Source organism: Temnothorax americanus, unplaced genomic scaffold, assembly GCF_048541705.1.
Source record: "Temnothorax americanus isolate GAGA-0224 unplaced genomic scaffold, ASM4854170v1 Scaffold106, whole genome shotgun sequence".
Classification (NCBI taxonomy): domain Eukaryota; kingdom Metazoa; phylum Arthropoda; class Insecta; order Hymenoptera; family Formicidae; genus Temnothorax; species Temnothorax americanus.
In genome coordinates this window covers 1-27,244 of record NW_027509238.1, presented here as the reverse complement: position 1 = coordinate 27,244, position 27,244 = coordinate 1, and the positions used below count along the sequence as shown (strand labels likewise).

At 44.4% G+C, this 27,244-nt stretch overlaps 2 protein-coding genes across 11 annotated transcripts; one reads left to right on the top strand and one right to left on the bottom strand.

The window, feature by feature from the left end:
* The first annotated feature begins 92 nt into the window (after window positions 1-92).
* LOC143903787 (uncharacterized) lies at window positions 93-3,464 on the top strand. 4 transcript variants are annotated; one of them, XM_077417729.1, is made up of 7 exons: window positions 93-421; window positions 607-714; window positions 1,846-1,909; window positions 2,011-2,115; window positions 2,481-2,516; window positions 2,584-2,779; window positions 2,909-3,464. In XM_077417729.1, the coding sequence occupies exons 1-7, from the start codon at window positions 346-348 to the stop codon at window positions 3,026-3,028; spliced, it is 705 nt and encodes a 234-aa protein (XP_077273855.1). In that variant the 5' UTR covers window positions 93-345; the 3' UTR covers window positions 3,029-3,464. The 4 variants fall into 4 exon arrangements, with proteins under 4 accessions (XP_077273855.1, XP_077273864.1, XP_077273874.1 ...); XM_077417738.1 differs by lacking the exon at window positions 2,481-2,516; XM_077417748.1 differs by having other exon boundaries at window positions 93-714; window positions 1,871-2,115.
* Window positions 3,304-27,079, bottom strand: Rdx (BTB/POZ and MATH domain-containing protein rdx). Of its 7 annotated transcripts, none has more exons than XM_077417658.1 (8): window positions 26,173-27,079; window positions 12,276-12,420; window positions 8,811-8,947; window positions 7,898-8,049; window positions 7,504-7,643; window positions 7,237-7,414; window positions 6,715-7,036; window positions 3,304-6,554 (listed from the first exon to the last, which is right to left on the bottom strand). In XM_077417658.1, the coding sequence occupies exons 1-8, from the start codon at window positions 26,325-26,327 to the stop codon at window positions 6,410-6,412; spliced, it is 1,374 nt and encodes a 457-aa protein (XP_077273784.1). In that variant the 5' UTR covers window positions 26,328-27,079; the 3' UTR covers window positions 3,304-6,409. The 7 variants fall into 7 exon arrangements, with proteins under 7 accessions (XP_077273784.1, XP_077273821.1, XP_077273839.1 ...); XM_077417695.1 differs by having other exon boundaries at window positions 26,212-27,079; XM_077417713.1 differs by having other exon boundaries at window positions 26,535-27,079.
* Window positions 27,080-27,244: the final 165 nt, after the last annotated feature.

Below are 27,244 nucleotides of genomic sequence, written 5' to 3'. Positions count from 1 at the left end.
TTTTAAAATATAGAGAAAAATCATTGCCATTATTGATACGAGGAAATATCTGTTCCTGTCCGAGGCCTGTTGATTACCGATGCGTTATCAGACGATGCGTTCATATTGATAAGATTAATATGGGCATAAATATCAGGCTTTAAGATATAGAGTGTTCAGTACATTTGCATTGGGTGCCGGTTTACATTGTCTTAATGTGTTTGTTCTCGCGAAACTATTTCTTCCGCGCGTATCGCTGTTGCATCTCTACGTTATCTAGCTAGAAACGCGTGATCGCTCGTTAACTATGTTGATGCAAGTGAAGTTTGGACGGTTCTTTATTTGCTTATAAATAGCTGTGACATCATGAACTCTTACTCGTTCTTACTCTTATTGGGATATTTATACTTTTGCATTGCGGTAAATCCAATCGAGAATTCAGGTATGTGACATTATATATGAACGTATACACGTGTAATGTAATATAATTTTTTAATTTTTTCGTACTTAAATATTTGCAATTTTCTTGTCGCGCTTTAAAGTGAGTCGTATTAATAAGCGTAGAATACTATCTTTCAATGGCGTGATCCTTTTGTAAAGTGTCTATCTAAATCCGTGTTTCAACAGATTGGGTCGCGAGATTTCCCGAGATTTCGGAAAGATACGCATCGCTAGATAATTGTACGCAATGTGACGTCAAGCAAGACTCGTCGTGCACCTGCTTCCTTTATGGTGGTGAGTTAATATCGAAGTTTTTCGTGTACGATTGTGAGACACCACACATCTATTTTGCGTGTATGAAATACATTTCAAAGTGTCATTCGAAATGCACAATATGTAACACACGTACACACGCGCGCGCGCGCATGTATACAATTATATTAATTTTGAATGACTAAAATATTTAATTATATAGTATAATTATTAATATAATTATATGAGATATATGTTTTAAAATATATGTATTTAAGTACATGTGTGTTTTTTTCTAAGTAATTAAACGCAAGAATAGTCTTTCGATATCTTCGAAAAATCGTGCTAGTTATCGGGAGAACATATCTCGATGAAAGTTAATGAACATTAAATTTGATTCAAATTTCGCGCTTGATTCAGATATGAAGTCGATTACTGATCAGTTTGGCGCGAAAGTTAAATTGGATCCAGGACGATTTACCTCTTTTGGAAATATATACTCCTGATGATTTTTCGAAGGTATCGAAAGACGCGCACACAGCAATTATCGTAATTAATTGTAAAGCATATTTTTACATCATATTTTTCGACGATGATTACGTTTCTATAATGCGACAACGAATGTATGCGAAATGTCATATGATAATCAGTTTTCAACTTATGAATGTTTTTCTCGAGAGTAATTAGAATGTAAATCGTAAAACGACAACGTAACTTTTTAGTTCGTACATTTTTCGACGGTACATTTTTATCGCGATAACCGGATCACAATCAAGGCGTACCAATAATTTACATCATTATTACATTAAACTGAATCTTGAGAAAAGAATCTGTTAAGTCTATCAAAACTCGAGATTGTATCTGGTGCAACACTGTATTATTCTGTAACATTGTCTAGCAGTCTGTGTATTTTTATAACACAATATGTGAACACGCGTACTTGATCGCCTCAAACAAATCGCATTGCGACACGATAAAAAAACATTGTATATCGTTATATTACTTATATTTAATACTAAAAAGTAAGATTTCTTCTGACAAAATATGCTGACGATAAAAAATGCTCCGCGCACATTGGTAGTGTAATTATTAGTATTAAGAATCTTTACGATCTCTAGTTTCTCTGTAAATTTTGAAAAATCTTTAATTTTTTGTACATTTTGAAATTTGCAGATAAGTGTGCAATTTGCTGTTCTAGCGTTCCATGCTGTGTCTGCGCGGATTGTGCTATGTGCCGGTAAGAATTAATGAGGTCGCTTGCACGCCAGCGGATGTAACTGTGCCTCGTTTCCCAATTGGATCGAGACCCAGTTTAATAATCGGCAATTTTTATATCAGGTATACGCAGGGGCAATTGATATTAATGACGCAAATCGGTATTTCCATACTGTTCGGATTCGGTGTCGTCGGCCTGATCGTAGTTTACTGCAAAATATGCAACAGGTAGGCGAGGGCACGTCTGATGTAAATTCAGTCTTTTAATTTTCTCCGCTGTCACCCGTTATTACTGCTCGCAAGCGAATACGACTGTGTCGAATTTAATGACGTTTCATGACGAATATCAATCTTAATTGATTGAGCGTCTTGACTGACGCAACCGCATGCTGGCGGCATGAATAAAAAAGCAATTATAATCGCGGTCATGTTCCAACGTTTACTTAAAAAATTTTTTATTGAACACTTAAATTAATAAGCGAATAAATCGATTAATTTTTATAAAGTTGGTCCTTCAAGTATACACTTATTTTTACTCGTCTCGTAAGCGCGATGAAATTTGTTTCCCTAATACTCTTCATGATTCTTCGAAGGTATCGAAAAACGCGCACACAGCAATTCTCATCGAGGTAAAACTTTAAAGATGCAAATAATTCCCCGCTTGTAAGGCACTTTAAATGTATTTTCGTAATTCAGGACGAGGCAGGTTGCACGAGAACGCAGAAGGTTGCGCGTCGTGTTGCACGAGGAGCGTGACTTGGTGACGCAGTGCAGCACCATCGAGGGCCTCCTACGGGACAGACCGCCTTCGTACAACGAGGTCATCCGCAATGCTTCGCCCGTCTACACATCTTCCTGCGCTCCTCCTCTCTATTCGTCTCCGTACAACAGAGTATATAGATTAACATATTTTTAGTTTGCTGATTACGATAAAGATATACGTTCGCTACAACTTACCGCGATATGAGAGATAAAAATATTTTTCGAGTGACGATAAAATTTTGTCTACTTGTGTGTGCAGGCGTCCATGCAAGAAGCTCCGCCGTCGTATCCGGGAACGCCGAAACCGCAGGAAAAATCGCGAGACTCCGACGAACTCCCTTCTTCGCCTCCCGTGCCTCCCGTTGCTCAGCACATGTAATGATAACTCTTACAGACAATCGTCCATCTGCGTGTACATACATTATGTATGCCACTCGAATAAAACGTAATCTGTAGATTTATTTAAGAACAAGTCGTGCGGTGCTACGGGTATTCGTTTGTATTAGACTCCGAAAGTCTCGATCTTCCAAAATCTTTTCTAGATTTTACCGGATTCGTCTGGTCGTGATACAATATCACGATCTCGATAATCTCGCGATTCGCACGTAGAGATCCAAACGTAGCGATGGAGGGGTAATGAAAAATCACGCTCCGTTATATAATGAAAATGTCATTTATTTGATGTGGTGCAATGACTTAAAGTAAAATGGAAAATGAATGTCTGCGTGTATGAGCTGGGTTCAATGAGCGGCGCGCGTAACAATTCTCGCGGATCAGCCACTACCGCAACCATCAATTTTCTTTTTTTTTTTTTTTTACAAAAGAGCGCTTCAAATTTCTAAATGCAATATACAACGGTTTTGCGTGTATGCATGTTGTGTGTAATGTATGTGTGTTTGTCAAGAGAGCGAGCGTGCGGTAGTAGCTAGCAGTGACGGTGGTGATCCCAATCGGTCAATCGGTCACCCAACACGCGCCGGCTTTCATCATGATGAGGTAACACTTGTCTTACTTGTACTTAATAGTTTATCAAATTATATCCAGTCATACGCTCGTATTATTCCTGCTGCGGGTTTCGTACGGAATTGCGCCTACATCTGTGTATGTGTGTACAATTTTTGTTTTCCTTTCGATCTGTATTTTTTACGAATCGCTATCTCAGAATTAGCTTTATTCTGCTCTCTTATTTTTTTCCAGTTTCTTTTTTCTTTTTCGTTTTCTCTCTAGGAAAAGACATTCAACGTTACGTGTGTGTTCCACGAAAGAAATCGCCGCACAGTCCCAAAGATAGATATGAGAATTAGAGAATGGTCGCAGATTTTCAAAATATGAATCAGCACGGCCAAAGTCTGTTCCTTAAATTGCTACTATACCCGCTTTTGTATCTAAATCTTTCTTTTTGCTCTTTTTTTCATCTTCTTATTTAAGTCCTGTATCACCTAAGACTCAAATAAAAAGATTCGACGTAGAAAAACAGTGGAAAACTTCTCCTAACTAGATTTCCATCGGTTCAAACTTTTGATCTACGACGCGATGATCGCATCGCTCGACGGCTCTACGCAACGAATGCGCGCCTCTTAATCCGCATCAATTTTTTCGGCGTTACGTTACGTAAGTTATAAAGCGTCGGTAGTGTGTTTTCAAGGAACATGAGTTTAGCGTAGTCTGTAAACTCGAAATAAATTATACATTACTTGATTATTGTACGGTTTTCGTAAAAGTATGGGATCCTCGTACGTGAGTTTGTTTTGTTCTTATAAAATACACAGCAGATATGTACAGTGTAAAAATCTTATAATCGATAGTGACACGCTAGGTTTGGGACTGTCCGGATAACGACTGTCGCTTATCGTATGTATTTTATATAACAAGTAAATTCACTGGCTGCCAGGATCGTCAAGGGGGGGGGGTGGGGAGCGGGAGGGGGTCTGTCTCTAGAAAGGATCGATTATACAATTGCAGTAATTACAAGTGGTCTTATCACAGAACATGTATGGCATTAATTGTCATCATTAATGATGTGTAAATGGTAATAAGTATTCCACATATTTAAAACTCGGCTTTCGATAAAGCTAAAGATCGGAGGATCAGGAAGCCAGTACACGGTACTAAACGATTGATTATTATTTTTCGCCTCTGCGGTTGCCCATAATTCAGTTCATTGACCACACGCCAATTTTACAGACCAATCAAATTAACGACGCGAAAAAAAGGGAGCGATTAACGTCCCGCGCTATAATTGACTAACGTTTCTATTTTACACGATTTTTTAAATATGTCTTTTCTTTCCTCATTCTTTTTTCTCGTCCATTTTTTATTCAATATGTAAATAACATACAAACTTTGAATTGCGGCTCATAACGTCTCTAAAATAATGTAACCAGTATGCGCGCGGGGGATGTGAGGATATAACACCCCCGTGATATTCAACGTAGATCCGATAAATTATGGACAACCCTAAATTTAATAACGTAATCATTAATAATAATAATTAATAATAATAATTCGATCCTATCACTTCGCTTACAGTATGCAATACTCCGGAAAACAAGACAAACTGTGCCTACTGACGGAGGAAGGGGGGACGGGAAACAGGAGTAAGGTTTATCGTGGCAAAAGGGAAAGGGGGAGAGATAAGTTTATCTGTAGACAAAAATATACAAAAATACATAGGGCACAGATTGCGTAGCATTAATAGTAATAGTAATAATCAGAGAAAGAGATCATAAAAAAAGAACACTAACTAGAATGATTTCTCCGTCTTGGAAGAGTTTGAGACGCGTTAAAAACTAAAAAGATCACTACTATCAGTAAAAACAAACAAAGTATTTAATTCTCTCCGTGCTCGACGCGTCGAGCGTACGGCGGCTACCATCTTTTCTCCTCGTGCTTTCTTACGACAAAGGAACAAAATGTTTAAATCGTCTGGCCGACGTCTATCACAACTTCCTTCGTGCATCGCGTATTGTTGTTGCTGCTGTTGCTGTTGTGGCAATCGCGACGGCGAGTCACGTGGAGAGAAGCTCCTCGCCTTTCCTTGGTCCTCTCTGGCTATACACTCCGTGTCTTTAATGTCTCGCGCGACCGTCTGCTTCCAGTCCGTTCGTTCGATGATAACGGAAACGAAAGCAAGTCCACAATGACGGTGATAATCCTAATGACATGTTCCAACGTGTCATCAAGATTGATTGGCATCGGGGTTTTGACATTGAAGAAAACGAGCGCGATGCGACTATGATACTGCTGCTGCTGTTGCCGCTTTTACTGAATCGACTCGCGCTCAGGCCGAGAAGTATGGATGCTGATGGGGATGCGCGGATATGAATGCGGATACGTAGGCTTTCGGACATCTTGTTCTTCTCTTCGACGCGCGGAGTCGAAACGAGCTGCGCGCTAATGGTGGTCACATCGCGTCGAGTTCTCTCTCACTATCGACACTTACTTGAACACAAAAAGTTCGAGCATGTGTGGGAGCGCCTCTTTTAAAACTCGCCCTCGATCGACCGAACGGTCAAGACGATTTTCTTTCTCTTGCCATCGATTTCTGAATACCCTCAACCGAAGCTCGTTGACAATCGGGGTGATTCTCACATCGGTTCTCGTCGTCGATTTTTCTTTTTAGACCAGAGAGTGGCGCACTAGGAAACATTTATTTAGCACTACTATACTTCGTTATATCACTGTACACAAAGGTTCAAGAGGGATGCAAAAGTGGTGGGGGCGATGTAGAGGTCGTGCCCGGGGTCAGCGGTGACTGCTTTCAGCTCTGTTTCACTCGTTTCCTGGGCGGTCCGATCGGTGGGATTTGCTGGGTCGCCAAAGCCCGGAAAGCTTCTGCTATCAGGTGCGGATGGGAATTCACCATGGACTTGAAACCCACGGTATCCATCACATCCGTCGCATGTCTGCAAAAAGCATAGATTAGAGATCACGAGTTCCATCGCGTTCACCCACAGCCAAAGAATATAATTTTGATCGTTGAAAGAGCAAAATTATCTTTTAGCCGATGAGCTGACATACGTGTGTGCGTTGCAGGCATACTTCTCTCCCGCGAAATTAACTTACGTATTAATGAAATCTATCGCCTGTGCTTTCAGCTGATCGGCGCTATGGAGATCGGCAAGTATGAGGATTTCAGCCGCGTTCTCAATGGCTAAACTTGTGCAAAGTGCTTCTTCGCACATTACCTTCAGCCTCTCCAACGCGTACTTGTCCGCCGCGGCTAACAAATCATCCGCCATCTTCTCCAGATTCGCCGCTTTACCGGTATAAATAAATCGCAGCATTTCTCTCAAGACTTCGTGGTCCACGTCGGTGATGTCGACGTGATTTTTCTTTCTTTCCTCCATCTCGTGCTCGAACATTGCCGAGAAGACGGGACTTCGGGCTGCAAATCGCAATTGCAAAATGATTCAAAATTATCATTCTTTAGCATAAAGACGCGCGTTATCAGCTTACTCATAATTTTACTCAAAGGAATAAAATTCTATATTTTTGCATATTGTATTATACATATAATATATATGTATATATATTTCTTTTAATTATACATTCAAGCACAACAGAGTTGTAGACGACGAGCCTTACCTGCGAGAATTGCTTTGTGCGCCTGGAACTCCCTTCCGCAGACAGTGAGCGTTACGTCGCTAAATTTTTGGTTCTCAAACAGCAGCCCGAGATCATCGGGCAACCGGCACTCCGGCACTTTAAATTGTATCGTATTACTCTGCCCGGAGATGTTTACACTGTCCGCCACCACGCTGACCTGTGGAGATAACGGAATTAGAGGTGCTCGGCTCAGCCGACGAAATATGCGCGAGTAACGAGATCGAGTAGATGTTACAATCGACATACAAAGGTATATACCTCACAGAATATCGTGAGTTTGTCGTCTGGCAGCAGTCCGTTGGCCTCATCCAGAAGAAAGTCTCTCCTGATAAACTTCTTAAAGCCCCAATCTTTACCCTGAACGAACCTGTAAGCACGCTGGCTCTCTGCAAGAACAAAACGAGAAAGACCCGTTCAGGCCGGCGTACATCTTTCACCCGCGTACCGACTTATCGTTACGCGGACCGCCGGCGCAGCTGAAAGCCAACAACTTTCGTCGTTGTGAAAATCGTCGCGTTATTAAATCGCACGTCGCAAGTCGACGAAATTTTTAAATCTTTTAAAATACCCTGCATTGCATCCGCACGTGTACACACGCTGACAGATTAATTGCGCACGTAAACGTTTCTTGCCGACTTACCCATTGCTTTGGTTTCTTCTCTTTTGGCATTAAGAATAGAAAATTTGAACTTTGCTCTGACTTCGGATTTGTTGCACGAAACGAGAAGGAGATACAGCGACAGGTAGTCTTTGCTCTCTTCATCCAGGCCCTTAGGATTCACTCTCAGGCACCTAGAAACCAATTAGCGCATCAATTGACACGACTGCTGTCGCCTTGACGGCGATTTCTCGTTTCGTCCCCTTTCAACGCGAATCGCGAAATTTATCTCTCCCCCAAGGTCCTTCCCCTCAATTCGAAAGCCGATCGCAGATCGGCCGGATCGGCGAGTGTTCTGTCTCGCCGCGTCGAAACGCGTTTTTTCGCCGTGCCAAACGCGAACGGAAAAATATAAAGCCGGGAATGTAGCACGTTCGCGCGGCGAGACAATGGCTCGTATTCTCACCGTTCATTTAGGCGCTAAACGCGGCGGCGCGCATTTCTAGGACTTCCGACACTCTGTTTTTCCACACGTGGAACGCGCCGCGCGTGTGCTGACTCAAGGCGACTCGAGATCCCCGGCCGATCATACCCGGACTATGGAATCGACGGACAAAGGCCGCGTAATTTACAATGTCAAGCGTGCCACTTTGTCGAGTAAACCCGGCGAATTATATATAGACTGTATTATTAACCGCGCGCTGCTCAGACTTTCCGTTTAGCGCCAAAATGAACGTGTCAACAGATGTAAATGTCTCCGCTAATCGTATAATTCAATACCGAATTCGCACGATACGTTATGTCTCGCTTCGGTTCGTATGCAATGCAAAGAATCTTAAACAATTTTTCTCTCTTCCTCCCTCTCTCTCTCTCTCTTATCTTTTTTTTCCCCGGATCTGTTCCCGCGGCTTCTCGTCGTTGATCGTCGTTGATCGTCGATGGGATCGGTCCTTACCATTTCAACTTGTCGTTGGCCCCTGCTGAGAACGTGGACGACTTGAGCACCTCTCCCATCTCCTCCCGGCAAAAGCTGAAGTTATTTATCGTCCACATATAGCTGAACTTAACCACCTTCACCTGTGCACATAAGACCTTCAAATGCGATACCACGTCAGAGTTTATCCCGGTGGAAGCTAGCTTAATAATCTAACTACGCTAAAATGCCTACGCAAACACCACGCGGCGTCCACGGCCCCGTCGTCGTGGGCGTCCAGTTTACAAGATCCTCACAGTTTACAAAATCTATCTGGTCCCACTCGGTCCCGTGAGATCTCCGCGTTAAATATTTGTGGGAGGTGGGGAAATATCTCGAAAAGAATTTCTAGAAAAATATCGAGGAACGGCTCGGGGCTGCGAAACAATCGGGACCTCTTACAACAAACTTCTTCCCGGCGCGGTGGGAACCAGAATTTCTCCTTTTTTTTTTTTAATTTGAACCGAGTTATCCTCGTACTTGAGTCAGCTAGACTGCCCGGACGGCAGTTGAACTCTTAGAAGTGAGACACATCCGGTGATTATGGATTATCAGCTCGACATAGTAAAACGTCCGTCGTCGTGGTTAAATCATGTTGTAGCTATCCTGACCGTGTTTACAAGTCGCTCGCCTCGCGCTACATTCAATTAGTATTCCTCTTTGTCCGCGTAAAAAAAAAAATTAAATGTCATTGTTGTAAGCCAGCCGCGTGTATTCGGATCTCTCTCTCTCTCTCTCGGGACGAGGCGTCGATCATAGACGGACGGTTCGTTTATATGTTAATGTCGAGTCCGTGAAAAGCCCTCGGCAGAACGAAGTTCTCTCGACTACGCCGAAATCGGCCTTGAAGGTGAAGTACTACAAGTACCAGCATACGGTAGCGCAAAGGGGACAGAGCGGAGTCGGGGAGGGCGCGGAGAGGTCCAGGGTCGAATCGAATGATCCCCTCCTCTCTCTCTCTCTCTCTCTCTCTCTCTCTCTCTCTCTCTCTCTCGGGCTGCTCTTGCGCAATTCCCTTAAAGAATACACAAACGGCTTTAACGGTAGAGGCGTGACTTTTGTTATTTCGAAGGACAAAGCATTTTTCTTTCCGCCCGCTTTTGTCGGTAACGGTTCCGACACATGTGACCGCCTTTTTATCTCTCTTTCTCGCCGCGGGAGTTCGCATTAATATATGCATCGACATCGCGGATTGGGACTAATCGGATCGGGAATTTTCGTCCTGGCTGTGACGAAACGTTAAACGCGAGAAATGTCGTTCATGAAGTCCAAGATCTAGTGGACGTCGCTTAGCTCAACACGGTCAAATATAATATAAAATTAACTAAAAAGAGAGAAAGAGAGAGAGAGAAAGAGAGAGAGAGAGAGAGAGAGAGGGGGGGGGAATCTAAAATGGACGCGAATAAAAAACGAGGAAGAGAAGAAAGACGCGAGAAGGTCAAGACCTCGGAAGAAGTCAATGATCTCTGACGTCAGCGTCGTGCGTTGCGACCTTGGTGAACAAGCGATAGCCCGCGGCCAAATCTATTCGTCTAGTATTCATTAAATGGTGAACTTTGCGCAAGCCTCTTATCGGTCATCTGTGAGACGATTATGCGTATCCTTGTACGAGGAAAACGGTGCTGGTCAGCGCCACAAGCGAATGATCGGCGATATTTCTACCGTGTTCGAAGATGAGATCCTTCCTGATTGATGAAAGTACAGAAAGAACGGTGTGAACGGAGAAAAGAAAAAACTTATACCAAGTCGCAGTAAGAAGAAAGAGACCGATTATATAGAAGCGTGTACCGTAAACATCCGTGACAATCGTTGAAATAGGTCCGAGAGTTTAATCCTTTCCATACTGAAGAGGATCTGAAGCGAACCAGTCTTTATGACTTTCGTCATCAAAATTAAGACACGAAACTTACGATACGTGAACGTTAAACGCCATTTACGTATCTCGTTTTTAAGAAACGCGAGCAAAGGAGATTTGTACGTTTAAAGCTCGGAGGTTCAATCATCGCGGCATCGCAGCGACTAAGCCGGGGCTTCAAGTGGAATCTGACGGGTTCTACCGGCAGAACTTCTCCATCTCGTGAAAACAGTGTAATGCTAGATGCTAGCTAGAAATTCTTAGTTGAATTTCAACTTTCTTTCCTCTGTAACACGTCGAGTCTTACAGAACGTTATACACTGTTAAGGTAGTCGTCTCGTCAGGGCATGTATTAGATAAAGTTTTCGATTTTGGATTTTATATCAAATTATATGATCAGCTTTGCAGTCGATTTTTTCTGTGGCTCCTTACCGACTATTTACTCTAGAAAATCGATCTCGAAAATCACAAATTTTGCATTACTTCATACAGACGGCCAGAAAAAGAAGGCTCTATCACGGTTTCAATCACATATTTTTCGCATTTTTCGATTAGATGAAGTGAGAAAAAACATTGCTTTTTGTACATTAGATTTCGAAGAACCCGACGCAACCATAAAATATATAGTTTACCGGAGATTTCGCTGCTAATTTTTTAGTTTATTTTAGTGAAAATGCGGTAATCGAGCAGACATTCTTTGGTCGAGGTAAGGTTGGGAAGACTTGGCAAGCCGCTGGCTAATCACTGTAGTTGCAGGTTATGAGGCTCGTCTTTCTTAGCCGAATTGGATAGTAATTGACACCCCTGTCATGCGTTTTGAAACCCTTTCTCAGTAATTGTCAAAATTCAATCGAAAAGGAGATGTAACCTCACTTGTAACCTTTCTCGACGACTCGCATGATCAGCTGATCAAAACGGAGTCAAATGAGAAAAATCACATAATTTGGAAAAAGTAACATACTTTGGCACGTATGAAATTTTACACCATAATTCATAAAATTATTTTTCCCTTAGCAAAAATTGCCTGAAATATATTTCTGAACGTGAAAACCTACAAACAGTCACATGACTAGCACGTAGCGAGACGCCTACCTTAAATATCAAAGAATGAAATTTAAACCAATACCTCGAGATAATATTTTTAATGTGTGTAGAAATTTATTATTTTAACACAAAATAATATTATTTTAACTCCATTGATTTAGTCGAATCAACATTGTTTTAGTTATTACAATTTAACGACATATTGAAGAGGAGCAGCGGCTCCTATATGAAGTAGCCTATACATGAATGGTTAAAAATAACTCAAATTGGGTATAATTTGACGCTACAAATTTAACAGTGTATACATGAACAGTTTACCTACTATTAAACCTGCTTATTTTATCATAAGAGGATGAGTTGGACAAATTTCTTGCCTATCCGACGCGTTATTTTTCCACGATAAACCGAAAGACGCCAATATAATCTGCTACATCTCTAATTTCCGCCGCTCACGATGACCGGGTGAATTTCGGCGCAGGTGAATCGATCGCTAAAACCGCGGCGGAGCGCCAGCGGAGGACAATGAACCACCCAACGACGAAACGTACCTGCGTGTAACACCAGTTCTCGGCCACGGGGGTGTTCACTTCCGGCGGTGGTGGGCTCGGGACGCGGCTCACCGCCATACTACTGCTACTGTGCAGGTTCGAGCTGACCCGCGACGTCTGAGGCGCACAGTCGCTCACCGCAAGTCTGCAACAGGAAAAAAAAAAAGTGAGTCGCCCGGATTAATTCGGGTGGATGCGAGAGCGGCAGTTTCGAGTCATCTCGCCCGTAAGTACGCCCGGCAGAATGTCGTTAATTGTGCGCGCGTGTTCGCGTGTTACGTCACGGGGTCGTCGACCCTCTCCATATTTCTGGACAGAGCGACCGACAGAGCACACGCCGGGACGGAGGAGCTTATTGGATCATACCCGTGATGCACGGACGGCGCGGCGCGGCGGGGATCTGCGTTCGACACTCGGGCAAAACGGTATTGCAACGTGGCTATAATTGACCGATGAATCCCGCGAACTCGACCGAACCACATCAGATTGAAAATTAATTCCCGCGGGACACACTGACGAGAGTGTCGAGTATTCGCTATTTCGATAACACTTTTAAGAAATACAATTTTTATATCGTAATGTATACGAAAAGTTCGACGCTGTTGAAATTAAATACAATAGAGACTGTAAGTTAAAAGAAAGAAAATGTAATTGTGGGAGCAAAAGTCCTTGTAACCCGACTGAAAATCGATATAGACCATACATTACATAATTTTTATATTTGCCACGTATCTTCTCCCGCGTATTACTCTGTTTGCTGTGTTCATTATATGCGTAACAAAGACTACTTTGTCTCACGACGACGTTCGTTGAATTACGAATCCCCTAGAATTGAACTCTTTGGAAAAGCCGTCATCGATCGCAAGAAACAGAGGAAGACGAGCAGGGGAAAGAACGGAAAGAGAGGCGCGGGGCGAGAAGAAAGAGCAAGGATGACGGAGGAAGGGTATACGTAGGACACGCGATGGTGTTCACGTGCGGTGCCAAGTACGGAACCGCTCGGCAGGCAAGTCAAGTACATTAGCCTCGCAGGTTCATCGGACGGCATCGGACGACCCGACCAACCCAGGAAACGGAAACCGAATCGAGCCAACTCTTGTCTCGAGTTCGCGACGCAAAGAGATTCGCGCGCCTGCCGCGTCGAAAGTATCTTTTGACAAGGTAAACTCGTCAGAGTGACAAGTAATAAAAGTAACAATGAGGAGTAGCGGTAATTTTCCAATAGGATAAAGCAAGTATGGTAGAATTCTTTTTATTTATAGTTTTATTTATCGCCCAGAAGGGGTAAACAGAATGTGTATTTTCTAGATAGATAGAATCTATTCAGTCCAAAGTTTATTGACGAATACCTCGAGCAGCTAATATTTCGTCAATCAAAAAATATAGAAGAGATATAAATAATTTCAATTATAATTACGCGATAGTAGCTGAAATAGAGCCGCGCGCTCCCGAGAAAGCGATGGACCCGAAAAACAGCTCTATTTCTGACTTTAATTGAAATTTTAACGCGGACGTACAGCACAAATCGAGTCGCGGCCTATTCGTTATCGTATATTGTTATATCGTCAGAATTCTCCGTTTTTTCTCACATGGCGTACTTTCATGCGGCGAATTTCTTCGATTTCGCGCGCGCGCGAGAGAGAGAAAGAGAATCGGCATCGCGACTCGACTTTTCGAGCGGATCGCGTTCTCCGTTCGGCCGTTCGTGCGTTCGACGCTGTAACTTTCACTTCCACGCCACACTTCCAACGCTATACTCCCACGTCGCTTTTGCGCTAGATACCGCCGGGGGCATCGTCAGATCGTGCGGGGGGGAGAGTCGTTATTCGGGGCAAAAAAGACGGCAAAGAGGGAGAGAGAGAAAGAGAGAGAGAGAGAGAGAGAGACACAAACGATTTTATCGTAACTCCGACCGGCGCTCCGTTTTGTGAGAAAGCGATCGCGCCTTGCCACTAGAAAGTATAAGCGGAACAGCGAGATGTTTCGCCAATGAGAAGACGTTAGAAGTGCAAATGTCATACAGAATATGTAAATTCGTAAGAACCATTGTTTTAATTTTCATCTTAAGAAGAAAAAGGAAATTATGACAAACGGAAAGACTGCGTTGATCTTCCTAAATTAGATAAATGTCGCAATAAATATACATAAATGTCAATTAAGTAATCGAAATATAAAAGCGAAAACCCCTTACTCGTGTCCAGATATTGTATTATAGTTAAAAAGATTATTTTCCTGCAAAGATTATCTTTTCGATAATACTTAAAGATCGGAGTCGCACAAAGGCAGAGATTCTTTCCCGTTTGCTTTAGGGATTTGAGTTTAGGAGGACGCGAGCGAGCCCTAGATCAACATCTCTTTGTCAGAGCGATCGAGGGACATTCGATTCGGCTTACACAGGCGTGGGTCAGACCTCGAGACTCTCGAGAGTTCAGGGGAAAGTAGAACGGAGCCCCGGCACAAGCTCGCCGGTGAAAACGAGGAAGTTAGGTGAAAACCGTCCATAGTACGTCGAAATCACGTAATTACAGTGCCTGCTAGCCCGACACCGCGATCAGCTTCTTGCCAAAAATCTCGCCGCAATTCGTGCCGAAAATATATTTCTATCCTCTTCCCCGGTTGTTTAACCCTCCGTCATCCTCCCGAGTCTTTTTGAGCACAAGCGGATAATGGATAATGTAGTAGAGATCCTAAAAAGTAACCCTAAAAGCCTATAATGAAAAGAAAGTGCGTCTGGACAAAATGGACTCAGAGGAGCATCGAAAGCAGTAAAAATAACGGTGGTGACGGAGAGTTAAATGCCGTCGCGTCTTGCGTTTAATTCCGCGAGAAATCAATCCTCCGAGTTGTTTTCTCGCGCTCTCCAACGGCGGTTCTTAATTTAATTCTGGCCCGTACTTGTCTTTGTCTCAACGTATTTCATTTGCCGTCTGTCACTGTTATCTCGTTTGCGTTTTCACTTTCCGTGCTGAAAAACACGCGCGTTATCTTCCACGTTTCTCCCTCTCTCTCTCTATTTCATAAAAATATGCCCGAACGACGTTGTTTTTCAGTTGCCGATGATTTTATGCTTCTCCGATAACGTGTAATTGAACAAACTCCTCCACATAATTGTTGATAAGACCGACACGAAGGTTGGCGTGTGATCCGCGTCGCGCAGATAATGAGGTTGCGTTTTCCACGAAAAACACGCTTTATGAGAATGCGTATAACGCGACCCCGAGGGAATCCGCGGGGAAATCCGCGGATTCCCCACCCCGCGTCTTCTCGTTCGTCACGATCGAATTTAGATCCCGCGTCGCTCCCTATCGACGCCTCCCACGCTGACTCGGCGGCAGCGCATCATTAGATGCGTTTATCTCCGTATCTGATTCATCCGGTCGTTTCGTAAGACCGGCAGGCAGGTAACGTTCGTTAACTGACGCGCGACACACGCGCGCGCGAGCGAGCCCGGCGACACGCTCGCGGAAAAAGCGATAGAAAAAGGAAGTCTCAGTGTCAAGATCGGAAGGTCGCGGAGGCGACCGAGTGCGCGGCGCAGCGCGAGGCTAAAAATATCCGCCGCTTTACGATTATCACGATTACGCGTAGCTCGCCGATGCGCCGGTGTAACCGCGCGATAACCGATTCGCCAAGTTTCGCAACCGAGAAACAACGAGAACCAACCTCGCTTCGGCCGATTGGGACCGCATAAAAATTAATTCTGTAAAAAAGGCCGATTTCCGATTATTTCATCCAACGTGGATTTTGGAAAATGTCATCGGGAGTAAAATAAAAAAAACTGGACGACGGACCGCCCAGGCATATACGCTGCGCTTTGCTGCAACAAATTTATACGCGATATTATCGTTAGATGTATATGCAACTGACATCGGAGAGGCAGATATTCCGCTATATCAAAGAGAGATTCAATTTCGGTATACCGAACGCTATACGTTTCCTCCGCGGAGACACGTGGCTGTATACGTACACCAGGACCTTGATGTATTGACAACGATAATATACAACCTTGGCTGTTACATAGCTCCATTTGACATTCCCCACCATTGCGTACCGCGTCGCTTTTCCTCGGATTCTATGCACATGCCTTGTTATTTCATTCTTTATACCTCTTCTCTTCCTGTTATTCTACCTATTGTACATCCTGCCTTACTATGCGATACATACTAATTGATGAATAATAAAACAATTATTAGAGAGAATCTAAGAATGTAAGATAATTTTCTTTATCTCTTTGAAAGATCGCGAACATTCTCGTATCTTTTCTTTGCTGCCCTAGTCCTGCTCCAAAAAAATGGCACCGTCATCTCAGGACTTAAGAGAGACTTTTATGTACTTTATCCCAACAGGAACGGAAATCCATTAAAGGAAGAAAAGGAAGAAGACCCAAGGGCAAGGGGGAACGGCACGGCGAGACGAAGCGGAGTCGAAGAAACCGCACGCTCGTTGGTCGATTTTCGCAGGAAAGTCAGTAGACGAGACGCGGCGGAGAAGAGGGGCGGAGTCAAGGTTGACGCTACTCGGCGTAAGTCGAAGTGTGTGATAAGACAAAGGCTGACTCTCTTCAAGGGCGCCGCGAGCGAGCGAGCGAGCGAGCAGGCGTGTGTATACGACGCGATGCCGCGGACTCGCCTTCGCGTTTTGCACGCGCCGCGACTTGTCGCTCCGTCGAGGACAGGCGATCGCTCGCTCTGGCGAGGAAGATGCACCGGCGACGGGATGGACGGGCCGGTTGTCGGTTCAGCCTCGCGAAAACCAGTCCGGCCAAGCCTGCACCGCACAGTGAACAACAACCACGAGCAAGAATCACGGATGCCGTAACGCGAGGAGAGAGGGGGAGAGAGAGAGAGAGAAAGAGAGAGAGAGAGAGAGAGAGAGAGAGGGACGAAGCCGAGGGGGAAGGGATGGTTGCATCGACCGCCAGTGTCTCCAAGGAGGTGATAAGGAATCTATGTATGTACCCCGTGACGTGTCGCGTTGGGTATCACATATCTCGAGCTGATACGGTCGACACAGCGCAAATATGAACACGCGGGCACTTCATAGTTATCGCTACCCTTCGACTTTCAAGATTAAATGCTCGAACCTAGAGGACGAGATTTCGTCGAAGTAAGATTTACATGTAAATTCAAATAATGAAATATATAAGTAGAAATCTAATGAAGAGACACGATATTATTAGCGTCTCTTGCAGTTAGGAAACATCCGATATTTAACCAATATACTTGAGTAGTCGTTCACATTTATTACGCAGCTTATCTGTTTATTAGACTTTCAAGTATTTCACGACAAGCGATAATCTAGAGATATTCTATCGAATTATGGTAAATTTTTGCCTTCGATATCGAGGAACGCTAAAACTCGTCCTATACCTCAAATAATTGCGTAATAAGCCGAAGTGACAAATCGCTCCATTTTTAGCGGCCACTGTATACACGTTAAATTATCAAATTCCTGAATATGCGGCACGAATAAAGCTATTATTCGCTGATGGGCGTTCATTAGTTTTAGTTTCTCTTTTTTATTTCAGTATATTGCCGACAAAAGAGAAAGAACAAAATTCGTTACGATATTTTAATCTTTTAAATTCTTTTTTTTTCTTTATCTTTGTCATGGATTTAAATATAAGTAAACAAAAAATTAAATTATTTGTTCTAATTTAAAATATTTAAACTGAAACGAAAATCACTTAATTTCAACGGCTTCTATACACATTAAGGTATAGTCGTCTCGTCAGGGCAAGTATTAGATAAAGTTTTCGATTTCGGATTTTATATCAAATTATATGATCAGCTTTGCAGTCGATTTTTTCTGTGGCTCCTTACCGACTATTTACTCTAGAAAATCGATCTCAAAAATCACAAATTTTGCATTATTTCATGTACAGACGGCCAGACAAAGAAGGCTCTATCACGGTTTCAATCACATATTTTTGCATTTTTCGATTAGATGAAATGAGAAAAAAAACATTGCTTTTTGTACATTAACCATAAAACATATAGTTTATCGGATATTTCGCTGCTAATTTTTTAGTTTATTTCAGTGAAAATGCGGTAATCGAGCAGACATTTTTTGGTCGAGGTGAGGTTGGGAAGACTTGGCAACGCCGCTGGCTAATCACTGTAGTTGCAGGTTATGGGGCTCGTTTTTCTTAGCCGACGTGAATAGTGATCGACACCCCCGTCATGCGTTTTGAAACCCTTTCTCAGTACGTGTCAAAATTCAATCGAAAAGTATTTTTCTCACTTGTAACCTTTTCTCGACGACTTGCATGATCAGCTGATCAAAACGGAGTCAAATGAAAAAAATCACATAATTTGGAAAAAGTAACATACTTTGTCACGTATGAAATTTTACACCATACGTCATAAAATTATTTTTCCCTTAGCAAAAATTGCCTGAAATATATTTCTGAACGTAAAAACCTACAAACGGTCACACGACTAGCACGTAGCGAGACGCCTTATACCTTAAATTATCAAGCTCCTGAATGTGCGTCATGAATAAAGCTATTATATTCGGAGAAGAATTACTAAGAAAATGACGAGAGCTCGTTATTATCTGTCAGTCGCAGCAAATTTCCTTTCTTCATTCATGCATTCCTGCATGATGCGCCGCGACTGACGTCATGAGGCAATTGCGACAAAATTGAGTTAATAAAACAATTCTTATGGGCAAAATGGAGGGAAAGGAAAGAAAAAGAGAGATGGACAGCTAATCGAAATTATTGTCAACATTAATAATACTATATTAATTATGGTGTTTTAAAATAAGTTAAGTGCAAACTAATTCACTTGTCTTCTGAGCTCGTATTTTTGTTCTTGAAAATTTATCCGTGCTACAGGCAGCACACCGTTCTCAGATATGTTGCATCGCCACGCGTCGCATATTCGTTCGCGGCGCACCGATTCAAGGTTCACGGTTACGATAACAGGCGTACGAAGATCTCCTCGCACAAAGAGCACGCGATATGACGAACGTCGTCTCGCTCGTACGAAGTAAAGGTTCTCGATTCTCGACATTTACGCGGCAACACGCGAACCGTGTATAAATTTTTTTTTGCCGTTGCGTTGAACGTGCGAATTAAATAATTGCGAAACGAGTTGATGTGCAACACCCTGAAATATAAAACTATACGTAATGTGACAAACGAACATCCTCTCTGTATAACGGCTGTTAATGACAATCCAACAATCATCGACGATAATTCGTGGTGCGCTTCAGTGCAAATCAGTTTCCCGATTGGAATTCAGGCTGCGACGCTGTTACTACGCAGAAAATAATGAAAACATCGGCACATGCTGTTACGATGCGCGTTAACGCGATTGAATAATATATCGCATAATTATTGAACGAAGCTGCTCCTCTCTCGTACTTAAATGTCCGTCTTGAAATAAAACAATATTAAATAACATTAAATATAAAAATATAATATCGAGAACATTAAAATTTTAATCAAGAGCGTATAGAACATATTCATATGGATGTGCGCAACATTCGTCGCATAATTTAATCTCCCGAAATTAGAAGTATTACGTAGCTCCTTTCTGCGTCGCTCACACGCGCGTCTCTCCTTTCCCTTTCCGATCAACTTAACCCTTTCGTTATAAATTCTTTTCAGCGTTTATCATATCTAGTACCTGAATAAGACGACGAATTGCCGTTTTAAAAATAATTCATGCAAAAAGTGAACGTAAGCATTCTTAAGCAATGGTCAAAATAATTACGGCAAGACGCGATTTGAGTGAGAAGCGACCGACAAATCTTGCTGCAATAAAACACCCGCCCATTTTGCGGATGATCGTGACGTCTATATATTAAGAGCAACGTTTTAATTGCAATTACGTTAATGAGATGCGTATTAAAAGACATAACCCGATAAAAAAGTAAACAAATAAAATTAAAAAGATGGTAAAACTTAAGAAATCTCGGAAGACATCTCATCTATGTGTGTAAAAAAACTGATCCCTCATGATTTTGTATATTACCTAAAAGGAATGCCTAGATAGGATTCGACGCAGACCAAGAAAAGCGAAAGCGAGGGATAGGATTATTTTCAAGGGGACCTTCCGTCTGGTTTCTTCATAATGGGTGTCGGTTTTGAATTCCGAGGGATCCGTCGTCGTCCATTATGGAAGAGGGGAAGCGAACCCTCAAGGGGGACGTACGGCCCTGTACCCTTGAAGCCGAAGGTTGCCACCGAGCGCGAGGGACAACCTTCCTTCCTTCTTTCCCTCCGCCACGCTTCACCACCACCACCACCACCACCACCACTACCACCACCGCCATCATCGTATCCTCCGCCTCTTCCTCCTTTATACTTGGCTTTATTTCATCGAGTCCCGGACATCGATTGGCCTCGACTACCGTCTGTACGCGTGTGCGTACGTGCGTGTGCCACGGCTATAATATAATATTCAAATAATTCCCCGAAACGCGTAAATCACGTACGAAAACTATAGTGGCGTCGAGATACCGCCGATCTCGATTTAACGAAAAAGCAAAAAAAAAATCGGCTTGAAAGATTAATATCGGTGCCAAAGCGGTACTCCTGAATAATCGCGTTATTCTCGTCATCGAATCCTGGATTTATCAGAGTTCTTGAAAGTCGAACGAGGAGAACGAGTAAGTGACACAAAAGTTTGCAGATTTTCTGACCAAGATCTTAAAAAGAGATCAAACGAGCGATGGAACGATCGTTCGTGGGCACTCGTTAGATCCTCGCACCGCCGGCATTTACCGAAACTCTTGGTATCTGCATTGCTAAATGATTTGTCAATAAAGCCTTCGACTAAATTTAATACACGCTGCTCGATCAGAAGTGGAACGTCGCGTGCTAATCGAGGTGACGTGTGATCGAAGCGGAGAGCGGTAATCGATGTTATTCGGAATATGGGCAGGTGTTTTAATCTACGACGATTGTGTCGTACGAGACGGAGCAGCGCGGCCAAGTAGACGTGGTGGTGCGGCCGGTAATAGTGGTGTGCGCGCGCGCGCGCACTACTACCAACGCACTTACACGAGTGCCGCGTATCGACGACCGCGCGCACGGGACCAGCTGTTTCCGCGGGGCACAAAGACACTCAAAGCCATTCCCGGCATTTTGCATTCGCGCTGGCCGACGAGAAAATATTGTGACGCAAACACGATAACATTACCGCGATGCAAGGCCGCGGCTTTTCCGATTCGTCGTTTGACGTGACGCGAGCTGAACGCGCCTCCGGATCGCTTCCCCTCGCGTACGCTCTCGTTGTGCGTTACACAACCGTGATTATCTGATTATGTAAAAAATAAAAAAAAACACAAAAAAAACAGAGTAATTAACTATTTATGTATATCAACAATCGCGCTCGAAGGTAAATCCAAAGTAATCCAGACCGAACGAGCTCGTTGAAGCAAGCTGTTCATTCGTGTTTGTTCGACGACGACTCCGACTTTGGATGTAGCGAAAACAAAAAGTCTATATAGAATTTCACGAGCTGTTTTCCAAATGTAAAACGCGCAGTGACATCATAACTAACTGTCAGACACTATCTTTATATGATCATCTCGTATATCTAAATCAATTAGGACTTCTTTTAAGATATTCTGAAACGCACAAGTATACATAAAATTATACGAATTAGAAAGCGTAAAAGTTATATAACTCGCGAGTTAGAGAATTATACAAATCAAATTTATTGCCTAAGCTATTAAAAATAGAATCGCGAAGCGGGGGTTTGTGTTCTAAAATTTAAGTTCCCAGTCTCTAATATTAGATTGGACTCGAAATAGTTTTTCGCCGTCGTCGAGTTTAAGCGTATGGCAACGAGAAACTTTTGATCGAACGCGTGGTAGGGGACAAGTGACCCGCGCTAATTACGCTCAATAAAGTTCGTTACGCGAGCAATCCTGACGTCGGGAACATTTCCCGCGTTAATCCCGGAGTTATCCAATTTGCTGCTTTTCAATAAACGCGAAACGTTACCTGGACCGGCCACGGCAAATCCTCGGATCAATCGCTGCGCCAGCGTCGACTGAGCGCGACAGCTGCGAAATGATCGATGGATATACGTCCGCGCTATATAGTTCCCCGCGAATTATAGGTAACGCGGCCTTGCCGCGCAGCCCGTTTCTCGCCGTGAATGATTTTCCTTTCGTGCGACGTTAAAGGCGCATCAATGCGTTTCCTTCGACGGGAATTCAACGCTTCGACCGCCGGCAAAATACAGCGAATAGCGATCCTATATGCAAATCACACCTGCGTTTCCTTGGAAGCTGTCGGCTTCTCGGCACGCGGCTAAAGTTCTCGCTACTTGCCGAGCGTCCGCGTTACGCGCCGCGCAAAAATGACACATATATGAATTAAAAAAAAATTAAAATCATCGTCCCTACCCCGTGTGCAAGCGCCGTAACCGTAACTCGAGACTTCGAGACATGCAGGCGTCATTCCCGTGATGTGGCAGTCAAGGATCGTCGAGGAATTAAGCGCTCGTGGAAACGACGAGAGAGAAACGTGCCCGAACAAGACCAAAAGGCATCTGTACGCTTCGACCAGTCGTATATCTTCGGCGCGATAGGCGAGAAGGTCACGACGCGGGAGCTATACGGGCACGATTAACCGTAAGGATTCGAGATACGGAAATGCGAGCAGGTAGCTGGACGCAACGATGTAAAAAGATGCAGAGCTGGCGAGTTGGCTGGATGATAAGTCGCGTGATACTTAACTCGAAACGGCGCACGGCACTTCCGGTGTTACGTATTTCGTCTAATGTGTTTTTGTCGTTCATATTTTCGTTTAACAACCAGCAAACGCGTGCAATTAGCGATTGGGATCCATAACGCGCCGATCAAGTCCGCGTTAAAACCGAAATGTTTTTGATCAATCGGAGATTTATCAATAACGCTGCTTTTATAATACATCGTCGGGTAACGACCACGAGAGGATTAAAACGCTTGACTTTCTGAATTCGGAATAATCGTCGACGAGCGCGGACAAGCGTGAAAATCTTGAAATCGAATTGAAACTGCGAATTTTCTGTTATTAAATTCGGACGGATTTTGTACCAGAATTTAATATAGGACATATTGCGGATTCGTGCTTCGCTCTTGGATTCTAAATTACGCGACATTTCCAAACGCGTCGTCGACATTTATCGCGGACCACGCAAAATGAAATCTGTGGAAAGTTTATATAAAGTTTAAAAACACGCGCGGCGCGGCGCGGTTGTCCGGCCAGCGAGTTTCATATTTCTTACTGTGTACGCCACGGTAGAATTTGCGCACTATCATAAGCATATACTGTATATATGATAAAATATATGTGCATCAATATGATTAAATAAGGCTTATATGGGTAGCGCGATAAATCGTATCCTTTATTATCTGTGTGATTCGAAACTTTATATTAAATGACATTTATTTCTTATACAAACGTTTTAAAAAGTTTTGACAATGCGTAACCATGGCAGTCAACGTGCTAGTAAACTTTTGCTATCGCACAGAAAAAAAAACAAGTGTCAAATCAACACTAATATATTTGTATATACGCAAGAATATGTAATCTTGAAGTGAGATTATATTGGATTAAACGAAGAAAACTTGCTTGAATGAAGTCATTTATATATAATAGTTAAACGAAGTTTTTTAATTCAATCGAGAAAAAAAAGTTGAATTAAAGGTTGAAATTCTTATAAAAAGATTATATATTCTTGCGTATACACAAGTATATAGCGGTGTTCATTTGACACTTCGTTTTCCTTTTTCTGTGCGAGATAATCAACATTGCGGTAAACGTGGGAGCGAGATAGTTGCAGCAATTCTCAGGGTAACAAGTAATTTTTGCATTAGCGGGAAGGACGTATAGCAGTGTCAAGGATACTCGTCGCCAGCTTGAAAAATCAAGTCCTAAATTACTCGCTCGACGTGGGAGGACCGGGAAGGATCGACGGGAAGGGGATTCCGAAGATTCGTCCACAGTCCCGTGATTCATCCCGTCTTCGAATCGAGCCTCGTGGAAGCGCACGTCAGAAACAGGAAGCAATGACTAACGGTAACGAGACCCGTCCCATTGACGAAACTTGGAAATACCGATTTCCGCGACGTACAACGGTGTCGTGCAATTGAACGCGTCGGCGATATAGTCGCCGAGAGAAATTTGCGTCAACGGTCGACGCGATTTACGCGATTGCACGTTCATTTCAAATTCAAACATTTGTATTCGCTATTCGCAAACGAAAATATACAAGTATTTTTATTTTGAAGGTGAACCGTAAACAGACCTTATAACTTTCAACTTGGTGAGTAATCGCCATATCGGTAGCTCGATAAGAGTAGATAAAAAAAAATGTAACAGCGGTAAAGCTTGTTTGTCTCATCGTGGAAAAATGTATCGAGGGCGCACCGCGAGGCGCACGCTCGAAAATATTTTTCTTTTCCCCCCAAAAAAGTTTTTGAAAATTTACGAGGCATAGATTATTTATATTTATTAATAGAACAACTCTGTATATTAATAAACAACGTAAAAATAGCGGACAAACGTGAAAAGGACGGACAGCAGCGAGATATTATTTATCGCATTTCGACCATTTTGAAATCGACATTTAAACGCAAAGCTTATCGTGTGCGCGGCTTTACGAATATTTAATCTCATTATATCCCGTGATTAATATCTCAATCGCTCTACTTTTCGAGCGATAAAAAGTACTTTCGGTTGCTTCAAAATTTGCTCCAAGTTTAAAATCAATCAAATAAATATATGTAGCGAGTAAAGACATACATATGGCACACGGATTTTCATATTTCAAAAATAAATCCTTAATATCGAGAAAGAACTTTCGGAGTAAAAAATATCAATCAAATATTTAGAAGCTGAATATATCGTCTGCTGGCCGAGGAACGTTCCGCTTTCGTTCGGCGACGAGTCCCTCGCCGAGTGTAGACGAACGCACGAAGGAACGAACGAACGAACGAACGAACGAGCGAGGGGAGGGCACGATAACGCCGGGGAACATTTCTACATTCGAATTCCATCGAGTCGCGCCTCTCAGCGTTCACGGTCGGACGTGTCTGTATGAAAGCCAGGCGGCGGAATCGCCGAGCCGTGACGAAGCCCACATCAGGCAGGCAGGCAGGCAGGCAGGCAGGCAGCCTCAGGAAGGTCGGCGTCTAACGTAAAAAGGTGTATTCACCTTGATTCGCGCTCCTTCGCTCGCGACTTGACCAAGAACTTTCCAGTCGGCAAGCGCGAACGCGAATCGCGACGACTGGGGGAGAGCACCGGACGGACGGACAAAAGAACGAACGTGTACGGCTAATGGCCATCGCGATACTCGGCCGCTATCCTCGTCGAAGGGACGACGCCGCGACGGGTCGTTGACCGTCGCGCGTCTTCGTCGAGGCGTGTTCCAGAGAGCCTCGCGAATCCCTCGCGGCGCGAGTCACGGAGAGATCCCGGGAGTTCCGCGAGACTCCGACCTTCCGCGAGAGCCACCCCTCTCGTCCCTTCGCGGCAGCTGGAATACATTTTTCAAAGGTGCAGATCGCGATCGAGGCTTCGCTCTCGGTATTTCGACTCGACTCCGACGCCCCGCGCCACGTGTTCCCCCCCTCTCCCTCTTACGGGAAACGCTGTCGCACGCGTCCGGCAATTCCGGAAATCCGGGAATGCGCGAGATTTTATCGCTCAATTTCAGCCGGTACACGGATACCGTGCCGTTCAGGTTCAGGGGGGAGGGAGGGGAGAGAGAAATCCGGGAGGAAGGAGCGTCCTCGTCGGCGTCGCGTGCTCGGCGACGCTGTATACCGGCACCGCGGATCGATGCGATTACTCCTCGCGTACCGGTCAAACGGACGCGAACCCTCGTTCCCCCCCCCTCCCCCCGCCCCGCTCGGTTTAGTCCCCGGACGGGCGAAGACCCACCCTAGCTCCGACAACGGCGAGCCGTACGATTGTACGTACCGCGCCAGCGCCATCCTGACATGAGACAATCCGGGCCCGGCGGGTGTCGACAGCAAGGTATCCAGATCTGCGAGCGGCGACTTGTCGTTGACACTATATCCCACTACTGGACACATGCGCGCGGACAATTCTTCGTCCTTGACCGAAGCGCGAGCTCGTCATAACTTCCGGTTGAGTCGCGAAGAGAGTACCCTTCCTCCCTCCCTCTCTCTCTCTCTCTCTCTCTCTTTCCCTCTAACTCTCGTTCACCCGGCGCCGCGACTCGATCGACCACGGGGCACGACGGTTTTCTCTCGCGTAACACGATCGACAACGATAATTACCCGCTTGCTGCCTGAGAATAGTTCCGCAGTCCTTCCGCTCCTCGGTATCCGGTCACTGTCACCACCGCATGTTTTCTGGCGTCCATCCGCCGGAACGACGACGACAACGGCTGACGAGGAGAGACTTTTTTTTTTTCGGGGACGAGCGCGACGATGGTCGTCGCGATGCTGCAGCGATGCACGGAACCGACGACGCTCGTGGAATCAATCCGGTGGAGAAGAGAGCGAGGAGATGGCGGAAAAGAGCTTCTCTCTCTCTCTCTCGGTCTCCCTGGCTCGGCCAATCGCCAACTTGCGCTTCGATCTCTCGTTCTCGTTTATCTCGCCTCGTTCGCGTTCTCCTCGCCCCGTCGGATCGCCGATGCCGTGCGCGCGTGCAGCTGCGTGCGTATCGAGCGCCTCCTCTTTCTCACTCACTCTCTCCTGGCCTCTCCTGTCTCTCGAGCTGCCGCTCTCTCCCGAGGTACTCTCCGCGGATTCGCGACTTCGACTCCGACCCACGGTGCTGGCTCGACCGAGCGAAGCTACTGAACGACCGCCGCTCCCCCACTCCCGGCAGTCCCGGCTCCCGGCGCGCACCGCCTCGGCCGCGCTCGGGCAAGTTCGGCCGTCTCCGCGACCTCGTGTCGTGCCGGAGAGCGACGAGCGACGATACCATCTCCCTTCGTCCCGTTCATCGCGCGCACCCAAGGCTCCCCACCTCCCACCCT

Coding starts and splice junctions, on each gene's coding strand:
- LOC143903787 (XM_077417729.1), top strand. CDS start 346: ATGAACTCTTACTCGTTCTTACTCTTATTGGGATATTTATACTTTTGC. Junction 422..606: donor AAATCCAATCGAGAATTCAG/GTATGTGACATT, acceptor GTGTTTCAACAG/ATTGGGTCGCGAGATTTCCC. Junction 1,910..2,010: donor GCGGATTGTGCTATGTGCCG/GTAAGAATTAAT, acceptor TTTTTATATCAG/GTATACGCAGGGGCAATTGA.
- Rdx (XM_077417658.1), bottom strand. CDS start 26,327: ATGTGTCCAGTAGTGGGATATAGTGTCAACGACAAGTCGCCGCTCGCA. Junction 8,050..8,810: donor GCCAACGACAAGTTGAAATG/GTAAGGACCGAT, acceptor ATTGGTTTCTAG/GTGCCTGAGAGTGAATCCTA. Junction 7,415..7,503: donor TCTGTGAGGTATATACCTTT/GTATGTCGATTG, acceptor TTATCTCCACAG/GTCAGCGTGGTGGCGGACAG.